Consider the following 10332-nt stretch of genomic DNA (forward strand, 5'->3'; position numbering starts at 1 on the left):
AGTGTTTATTGCAGCAAGAGTCACAGTGGACATCCACTGAATGTTGCCATTGTGGAGGAATGAGGATTTGTGCTATGTTTGGATTTGGTCTGCTAAAAGCAGAGGTCCTGAAGCTTTCTGACAAGAGACCTCACTCCATATAGAAAATGGTTGATTAATTAACAAGACAGGTGAGGAGATGTTACTGAATGGTGGGTAATTATCACAAAGCTATAACAGCTGAGCCAACTAATTTCACTACGACCAACATATTTTTTAGGTTGAATCTATAATCACAATTCTCTGCAGGAAACATGTCTTATTAGCTTTGTGTCTGTCACATGTTTCATGGTTAAAGTTTGCATTCCTGGAAGGTTAAACAAAAACTTTGTTGTTAGCAATTAAATATCTCAGGGAGGTTTTTCCTCCTTCTCAAGACACCTTGAAGAGAGGAGATTTTGGACAAGAGGCAGAACCCATATAGATGTGAACCTAAACAAGACTTCTGCCCTACTTGGGAGGCTCTCTACAGTACTCTGGCCACAGAAATGTAAATGTTTTCTAATCTCCTAAACAGAATCAGTAGAGTAGTAAAAAGCCAAGAACTCTGACCTCTCAAAAACATTTTTCTCAATGAGTTTTCTTCTTCTTGGTGCTTTTCAGCAAACATCATTTTGGTCTGCAGTTTTAAATTTTCTCAAAGCTAACCAGAGTTCAACTAGGGGGCACCTACTTTTATTCCGTAGCATTTGCTATTAGTATTATTAACTGCGGCCACAGCACCCACTTCCTCTCCCATTGGTGAGTGCTAGTTGGGGGAGGGGTCCTAGCCTCAAGAAGACATGGCAGTGGGTAGAGGAGTTTTACGAAGATCAGTCAGCCCAATGGATGAAAGAGCCAAGGGCAATTTTCATTTCTTAGCTCTTCTGAAACATTAAAAAAGAAAATGAAGACAATTGTTTTTTAATTGTGGTGGATTTTTAAAAAATCATGGTGTATTTTAAATGTTAATGTTCACCAAATCAACATTTTAACACAAATAAAAGTATAGGAACTAAATATATAACCTCATCTGGAGATACTACCAAACATCTATATTAAGGCCATTTGTGAATTTGAGATCTCACCTAAAGGCCATAACCGCATTGGTTGCATTGAACGAGGGTGGAGACTGTCATGAATAATGAAGGGCTCCATCCCCATCCCTAAACTGAGGTTCGGGGTGGTTTACATTCACCATAGAAGATGTGCGGCACAGGAATGTCACCAATTACAATAAGAAGGACGGAAGCCTTTGGATTGAGCAGAGGGAGGGACTGGGAATTATTTTTGGAAGTCATTCCTAGATCTACTTGGCAAAACAGATTTGCAAAGTAATATGGGGTTCAGCTGGACTGGGCTACCAGAGGGGTGAGTGGTGTTGGATAGGCATTGAGATGGTGGTGAGGAGCACAAGTTAGCTCAGATGTGAGGAGCTAAGGAAGACAGAAGATGACAAGAAGTCATCGTTCAGACACAGGTGCCAAACCACTGACACAACATGCAGAGCTCTGAAGGTCCTGTGGCCGGATGCACTCTGGACTGAGGATCTCCAGCAAGCTGGGATGCAGCTCACCTATGCCCAATAGGTAGGCTCTGGAGGGGGTTACTGCCCGACTCACTAAAGATGGAAAAGCATACACTCTCTTGGCCTTTCTTTTCTGGAAATCGGACTGGGAGCTGGGAGACCAGGATTCTGGCTCTGACATGACCTTGCTGGATAATTTTAATTAGGTCACTTCCCCTTGCTGAGATTTTTTCTCCATCTTTGAAAAAGTAAAAAGTAATATCTGCCTTCCTCATAGGGTTGTGCAAAGTTATTAATAATAATAGTCCCTCCTGACAAGAATTTATTAAGCACCTTCTGTGTGCTACACACTAAAATACGTATGATTTTTCTCTCTTCCTCTGTCCTCCAAGCAGAAAGCCTATACTTGTCTGCTTGGGATGTGTTCATCATGATAGTAAGCAGAGATGAAGAGCTAGAGATGTAAGGAAGACTGGATGAATTACCTTAGAGAGACCAGAGAGCTGTTCAGAAGAGAAAAGAATTGACATAGAAATGCAGGAAGAGAAGGGGAGAGAAATTCAGAGCCAGCCTGGCTGGGTTTTTTGAGTGTAAAATGAGACAGCTGTTGAACTGTATGCACTATTAAGAAAGAGATGGGGGAAAAAAGAATTAAAAAAAATTTTCCATGTGTCAAGCAGTAGAGTTCTCCTTTTGCACCTCTGAGGAGCTTCTGTAAACATCTAAATTGCTTTCAGTGCCTTTTCATAAGGTGGTGGGAGGATAGATGTAGGACACTGTGGCCACTAGGTGCCTTAGCTTTATCTGGGTTACAAAAATAAAGTCTGGGTTCTTTTCTTTCTCTCTCTCATTGAGTTATAAACTTAAATACAATAAATAGGGAACAAGCCCAAGCCTATCGCTTGATGAAATTTCAAGTGAATACCCCCTGCATAACCACCACCTAGATCAAGGTATAGAATATTGTCATCATCACAGAAAGTTCTTCTGCATGACATATATAGAACGTTTCCATTACTCCAGAAGGTTCGCTTGTGGATCTTCCACCCAATACTCTCCACACCAGAGGACACCACTATCCTAACTTCTGTAACTACAGAAGTTTTGTCTGTTCTTGAACTTCAAGTAAGTGGAATGACTCAGTAAGCACTCTTTTATGCCTGGCTTCTTTCACTCAACACAATGTCTTTGAGATTCGTCTATGTCCATTTATTAGTAATTCATTCTTTCTCTTTTTTTGCTGTGTAATATTCCATTGTATGAATATGCCACACTTTATCCATCCTCCTGTGGATAAACAGTGGTGTTATTTCCTTTCTTACGCTATGAGTCAGAATCGACTTGACAGCACTGGGTTTGGCTTTTTTCTTTTTTTTGTTATTCTTACCCACTACACTCTGCTGTGTCCTGTGGTATAAAAGGGCACTGGGTAGGAGGCCCACTGCAAGGGTCCCACTCTCCAGGGAAGACAAAGCTTGGTCTCTGGAGTGCTTGTCAATCACCCCTGTCTCCTGGTGCTGGCCTGTGTCAGGTCATGTTCGGCTAGGCCTGGGGCTTTGAGGGTCTGTCTTGTGAACTCTGGAACTGTGTTTTCTCCACAGACCAAGTGGCTTGTGCAGATCCAGAAATCTGTCGGAAGGTCTGTAGCAACCCCTCTGGCTGCTCTGATATCGCATATCCCAAACTCGTGCTGGAACTCCTACCCACAGGTAGTGTCCCCTCACCCTTAAGTCAAGTCCCCTAAAGCACCCAGAAAGGATTTGGCTGGGCTCTGATCTGAGGGAGGGGCAAGCTGGGAGGGCTGTTGGGAGAGCATGGGCTCTAGGCTGAAAGGCTGAGCCCCAGAGCCAGGACCTCCAAACACAATCCAAGTCCTGGCTACTCAGGGGGCTCCAGTCCTTACATTCTGCCTCCTCAGAGTTGAACCCATTGGGATCTGCTGGTGTTGGGCCTGGGGTAACAGGGTCAGGAGTGAAGGCAGCAGCTATTGACAGAAAACACCTGAGGCCCATAGACCTCCCTTCTGCTCCCAGGGCTCCGTGGGCTCATGATGGCTGTGATGGTGGCGGCGCTCATGTCCTCCCTCACCTCCATCTTTAACAGTGCCAGCACCATCTTCACCATGGACCTCTGGAATCATATCCGACCTCGGGCGTCTGAGAAGGAGCTCATGATTGTGGGCAGGTAAGGTCTTGCTGGGTGGGGCCAGGCAGAGGAGTGAAAAGTTCAGATGTCCAAGAAGGAAAGATCTGAGCCCACCCAAAGACAAAGTCCAGCCAGCAACTTCTCTGGATGGGCTCAGCCTCCTCTGATAGCAAAGGGGAGGAACACTAGGACTCCATGTATGGATAAGTCACTCATTCACTCAAGAGATGTTCAACGAGCACCTGCTATGTGCCAGCTACTGAGCACAGAACAGTGGAGGAAAAAAAGTCTATTCTCGCCTGCATGGAGCTAGTGGAGGAGAAGGGAGGTAAACAGGCAGTTATAACCCTAACGAGTGTCATCATGGGAGATTTGGAGGAGAAGTAACCCAACCAGACTGGGACCTGAGATAAATACTCGGGTAAAAGGGAGGAGGGGTTTTCGGGGTTTCCACACCAAGGCTTCTGCAATGTTCTGAAGTCGAATGGCGGAAATGAAATGTCCAAAATGAGTGGCACATAAGTCATATGTAAATTACATGCAAATAACCACTGGAGAAGGTTTACCTTAAGGGCTGTCTCAGCCTTGAGCTCAGGAAAGAGCTCTTAGACACACACCAAAGCACAATCCATAAAAGGAAAAAAAAAATCACAACTTGGACATCGTCAAAATTTAAAAACTTTTGCACTTAAAAAAACACCATTAGGAAAATGAAAAGACAAAAATATTTGTCAACTATGTATCTGATAAAAAGATTTGTATCTAGAGTATAGGAAGAACTCTTAAAGCTCAAAAATAGGACAAACAACCCACAGATTTGAATAGATATTTCACCAAAGAAGATATGTAAGTGGCTAATAAGCTCAAGAAAAGATGCTCAACATTGTTGGTCTTGAGGGGGTGCAAAATAATACCACAATGAGGTGCCACTACTCACTCACTGGAATGGCTATAACCAGAAAGTCAGACAAGGATGTAGAGAAACTGCAACTCTCATTCACTGCCGGGGGAAATGTAAAATGGTTCAACCACTTCAGAAAACAATTTTGCAGTTTCTTAAAAGTTAAGCATAAACTTACCATAAACCCCAAAACCAAACCCATTGCCTTCTAGTCAATTCCGACTCACAGCAACCCTATGAACTGCCCCATGGAGTTTCCAAGGAGTGGCTGGTGGATTCGAACTGCTGACCTTTTGGTTAGCAGCTGTAGCTCTTAACCACTGCACCACAAGGGCTCCAGACTTACCATAAAACCCAGCAATTGCACTGGATATATATCCAAGAGAAATGAAAACATATGCCCACTCAAATACTTGTAGGCAAATGTTCATAGCAGCATTATTCATAACAGCCAAAAAGTAGACACAATCCAAGTGTCCATCAACTGGTGAGGGAAAAGCAATATACAGTATATCCATTGCAATGGACTACTTTTCAAGAATAAAATACTGATACATGCTACTACATGGGTGAACTTCAAAAACATAATGCTGAATGAAAGAAGCCAGCTGCAAAAGCCCACACATTGTACGATGCCATTTATATGAAATGATACTATTTATATAGAGACTGAAAGCAAATCAGTGGTTGCTTACAGCTGATGGTGGGAGCAGGAATAAACTGCAAACAGGCACGAGGAAACTTTTTGGAATGAAGAATGTTCTAAAACTGGATTGTGGTAATGGTTGTCCAACTGTATAAATTTGCTAAAAATTATTGAATTGTACACTTACAGTGAGGACAGTGGCAGTTCAGTGATAGAATTCTTGCCTTCCATGAGGGAGACCCAGTGTCTTAGTCATCTAGCGCTGCTATAACAGAAATACCACAATTGGATGGCTTTAACAGAGAAAGTTATTTTCTCATAGTCTAGTAGGCCAAAAGTCCAAATTCAGGGCGTCAGCTCCAGGGGAAGGCTTTCTCTCTCTGTGGGCTCCGGAGGAAGGTCCTTCAATATTCCTCTGGTCTAGGAGCTTCTCTGTGCAGGAACCCCAGGTCCAAAGGACACGCTCTGCTCCTGGCACTGCTTTCTTGGTGGTATGAGGTCCCCAATGTGTCTCTGCTCACTTCTCTTTTTTTAATCTCAAAAGAGATTGGCTTAAGACACTACCTAATCTTGTATACCTCATCAATACAATTGCTGCTCATCCATCTTATTACATCATAGTGATGATTTACAACATATAGAAAAATCACATAAAATGGTGGACAACCACACAATACTGAGAATCATGGCCTAGCTAAGCAGACAGATATTTTTTGGGGACACAATTCAATCCATGACACCCAGGTTCAATTCCAGGGCAATGCCCCTCAAGTGCAGCCACCACTCATCTGTCACTGGAAGCTTATGTGTTGCTGCGATGCTGAACGAGTTTCAGTGGAGCTTACAGACTAAGACCACTTCTGAAGACCAGCCAGAAAATGCTATAGATCACAGTGATCTGATCCTGTTGTGCATGGGGTCACCATGAGTCAGGAACTGACTCCCTGGCAGTTACCAACAACAAACATGAAATAAGTACATTCTATGGTATATAAATTATACCTCAACAAAGCTGTAAAAATAAGAAATAAGTGTTCAGACACGTCATAAGATGGCCTCAGGGAAAACAGCACTAATGGAGACCTCTCTTTCGCGGGCACCAGGGTATTTGTTTTGCTGCTGGTGTTGGTATCCATCCTCTGGATCCCTGTGGTTCAGGCCAGCCAGGGTGGCCAACTCTTCATTTACATCCAGTCCATCAGTTCCTACCTGCAGCCACCCGTGGCTGTAGTCTTCATCATGGGATGCTTCTGGAAGCGGACGAATGAAAAGGTAACCCTTGGTCAGCCCCTCACCATGTAAGAACCAAGTGCTGCCTCCCAACTCAGCCCATGAGGGTTGAGGGGGGACAAGAGTGGAGGGGGTCTGAAGAGAGGATCTGAGGATGGGGTTAACCTGGGGGTTGGTTGGGAGGGTGAAGTTCTGTGTTGGAAGGTACAGAAAGTGTGTTACCTGACCTTTGAGAAAAAAGCAACGGTGTTCTCGGAAGTATTTTGATGCATTTTGTCATTAAACAGGGAAACTCAATTAACAGGGAATGAGCAAATGGAGCCCTGGTGGTGCAATGGTTAAGAGCTTGGCTGCTAACCAAAATGTCGGCAGTTCGAATCTACCAGCCAGAGTGGTGGAAATCCTACGGGGAAGTTCTACTGTCCTATAGGGTTGCTATGAGTCAGAATCCCCTAGATGGCAGTGGGTTTCAATGGGTGGGAGCTAATTATATGTAAATGATCAATTATATGTAAAAGATAAGCAGCTCCAATACTTTTTGAATCATTGATCCCAGCAGTGACTATCACAAGAAAGACAGCTTCTGGAGGTCTCAGGAGAACCGAACCGGCAGCCTTCTAGCCCCTGATGACTCTAAGACGATTGTGCTCTGATTCACAGGGTGTCTTCTTGGGCCTGATCTTGGGCCTGCTCCTAGGCTTGATTAGGCTGGTCCTGGACTTCATTTACGTGGAGCCTCAGTGTGGCCAGCCAGATGAGCGCCCAGCAGTGGTGAAGGATGTCCACTATCTTTATTTCTCCACCATTCTGTCCACAGTCACCCTGGTTACTGTGTCCACCGTGAGCTGGTTCACGGAGCCACCCTCCAAGGAAATGGTACCTTTGGGTTTGACTGCATTTTTGTTTCAACTCTTTTGTTGCAACCAACAGAACACTGGCTCAAACTAGTTTAAGCAAAAAGAATTGATCAAAAAGCTGAAAAATCCAGGGTTAAGCTTTAGGGACACATTGATTCAGGACAGAACCCCTGGGTGGTGCAAACAGTTAATGTGCTTGGCTGCTAACGGAGAGGTTGGAGGTTCAAGTCTACTCAGAGGTGCCTCAGAAGTAAGGCTTGGTGATCTACTTCCAAAAACTCAGCCCTTGAAACCCTGTGGATCACAGTTCTGCTCTGACACACACACTGTGGCCGTGAGTCGGAACCAACTCCACGGCAAATGGTTTGATTTAGGTTTGATTCGAGACTCAGAAAGGGTCATCAGAGTCCGTGTGGATCCAGAAGCTTCTAGGGATACATCCTTGCTTATTCTCATTAAACAAAAGCATAAGCATTTCTGTCCTGACATTTTCAGCAAAGTCCTTTGCTTCTGCCGATCAAGTCAGTTGGAGACACGTGGTCACAATGAACCAGTTCAATCCAGAGGAATGGATGAGCTGAAGGGCTGACCTTCAGATCCCAGGATACCCTAGGGTTTAGGATAACCCCAGGGGACTAAAATGAGGGAGGATTAGGTCCCAACGTGAGAATTAGGCCATTGATGAAAGACAGAGGGTTGAATGGGGGGAAAGCCCATTGCTTCTAAGGGTGCAGGCAGCTGCAGCTTGTTGGACGGCAGGGTAAGGTGAGATGGAGAAGACCCAGACATGAGGGCTGGGCTTGGGGTTGGGCAGAGGATGGAAGGAAGGAGTGGCAGCCCCCTCCCCTCACAATTCATCTCTGCTCTGTAGGTCAGTCGCCTGACCTGGTTTACTCGTCGTGACCCTGTGGTCCAGAAGAAACAGGTGCCACCTCTGCCTCTTACCCTCCCTCAGAGTGGGACACCGGAGGGTAGCCCCACCAGCATCCAGCTGGAGATTGTTCAAGAAAACCTGTCCAAAACCCACAGCCGTAAGTTGCCTCTCGGTTACAGTCAGAGCTTCAAGACACATTACGTGTTTAAGGGGAAATTTTTTTTTGCATCAAATCACAAGCCAGAAATGGTGGCAGACTTGGAATTTGGCATTCCCTGACTCCCAACATCTGGTCCTTCCCCACTCTTCAGCCATCCCAAGGAGGTTGTTCACTAACTTTCAACGAAAACCTCCGAAGCACAATAGTAGCAGACACTTGTTGGGTCTTATTAAAACACGGTTCATTTAACCCGCATGCAACCCTACAAGGTGGGTTGAAGTTGTTAGCATTTTCTAAATTAGTGGTTTAAAATTGGCAGCTTGCAGATGTATTTTGATTTAGTCTACTTTCTGTTTTAATACAATGTGAGTTAACATTTTTAAAAATTGGGAGATTTCACATAAAATTCCAGGTTTCCATCTTCACTTGAAAAGTGGGAATATCTGGCAACACTGAGGCCACCTGTCTATGTGGCAAAAGTTGTCTGGAGCTGCAAAGCAGCCACCCCTTAGACTTGGGATAGGTCCTCCAGTGAGCCAAGGTCCCCACAAGTCCCTATTGTCTCTATGACTTTGAGGCCGTCGATTGTCACGGGCTTTTTTTTTTTTTGGTAATTGTAGATGTGAACTCACATCACACTAAACTGAGGAAACTGAAGGAAAGACCCAGAAGGCCATGTGTTAAAAGAAAAATAAAAGAGAGCGTATTTTTTTTTGGCAGAGGTGAAGATTATTTCAATATGGCTAACATACAAATCTGTTCCTGTTGACACAACCTGCTGGGCTCTGTAGGCAATTGAGTTTGCAGCCCCATCTCTGAATGGAGAAAGAATTCCCGTAAGAGTGCTCATTTTTCTTCAGCTTCCTGGTAGGCAATGTGACGCAGAGAATCAGATAGAGCGAGGTCCAAAGCCCACCTCTGCCACCACTTACCAGCTGTATAGTAATCAGCTCAAATTAGTTAACCCTCTGAGCCTCAATTTCTTCATCTGAAAATGATGAACATCCTGAAAATAGTAGTCTTTCAGAATAAGGCAAGAAAGGTACATAAAGTACTTAGCACAGTGCACAGAACACACCCTGCTAGCCCCCTTCTCCCTTCTCCAGGAGGCACACCCATCTCTATGACCTTTCTTTGCTTGGTACTTTCCAGGTGATGTGACCCCAAAGCAGTCCAAAGTGGTGAAAGCCATCTTGTGGCTGTGTGGAATGGAAAGCAAGGGCAAGGAAGAGCCCATGAGCAAAGTGGAACCTGTCATAGCTTCCTCGGAAGAAAACCCCTTCATGAAAACCCTCCTGGACATCAACCTCATTATCTGCATTAGCTGTGCCATCTTTGTCTGGGGCTACTTTGCTTAATGTTGGCGACTGAACCCAGCGGTCTAAGCTCTCAGTTTGTTTTCAATGCCTTTTTTTTTTTTTTAATGAAAGAAAAAAAAAATAAAGCTTTTGTTTGTTTACCATGAGGCTTCCCATTTGTTTATGGGATATTTTCAACATGCCATTTAGCTTTTTATTCTTCTTGAAAGGGAATGAAGAAAGTTAGAAGCTAGAAAAGGCAGAGAAGTGTAAATGCTTCCTTTTCTCAAAAGGCTAGTTATTCACTCTTCTGTCCATTATGCAACATCAACAGCCAAATTCAAAGACTCACAGGACCTCCCCTGAGAGCAGCCATATCTGCTGGACTGGGTGATTAGCATCTGAAAGCTTCCCCAGCTCACCTTCGCAGTGCAAGGAAGAGCACCAGCGTTCTCTCTCCTGCCTTCCACTGTTACTGGCTTTGGGTGCAGGAAGAGCTGGTTCACAAAGGTTTTCTCATTGTGACACGTGCTCATGGATATGATTTCTGGGAAACAGATCTGAGTTAGTGCCCAGAAATCTTGTGCTACAGGAAAACCAAAAAATTGTGTGTACTTCCCAAATTCTGGCTTAGGCTGTGCTTCTCTGCTTAATTACCCATGATGATGCTTCCCT

The 10332-nt window shown here is 44.4% G+C and overlaps 1 protein-coding gene across 1 annotated transcript in view; it reads left to right on the plus strand.

Annotated features, from left to right (window-relative positions):
• SLC5A11 (solute carrier family 5 member 11) overlaps positions 1-9744 on the plus strand; it is a 50906-nt gene extending 41162 nt beyond the window's left edge. The window contains 6 exon segments of the mRNA XM_023558857.2: positions 3148-3255; positions 3650-3730; positions 6342-6510; positions 7129-7344; positions 8197-8356; positions 9512-9744. Of these exon segments, the coding sequence (XP_023414625.2) occupies positions 3148-3255; positions 3650-3730; positions 6342-6510; positions 7129-7344; positions 8197-8356; positions 9512-9717 (940 nt within the window). The 3' untranslated portion in view covers positions 9718-9744.
• The last annotated feature ends 588 nt before the right edge of the window (positions 9745-10332 follow it).

This window comes from Loxodonta africana, chromosome 12, assembly GCF_030014295.1.
Source record: "Loxodonta africana isolate mLoxAfr1 chromosome 12, mLoxAfr1.hap2, whole genome shotgun sequence".
Classification (NCBI taxonomy): Eukaryota; Metazoa; Chordata; class Mammalia; order Proboscidea; family Elephantidae; genus Loxodonta; species Loxodonta africana.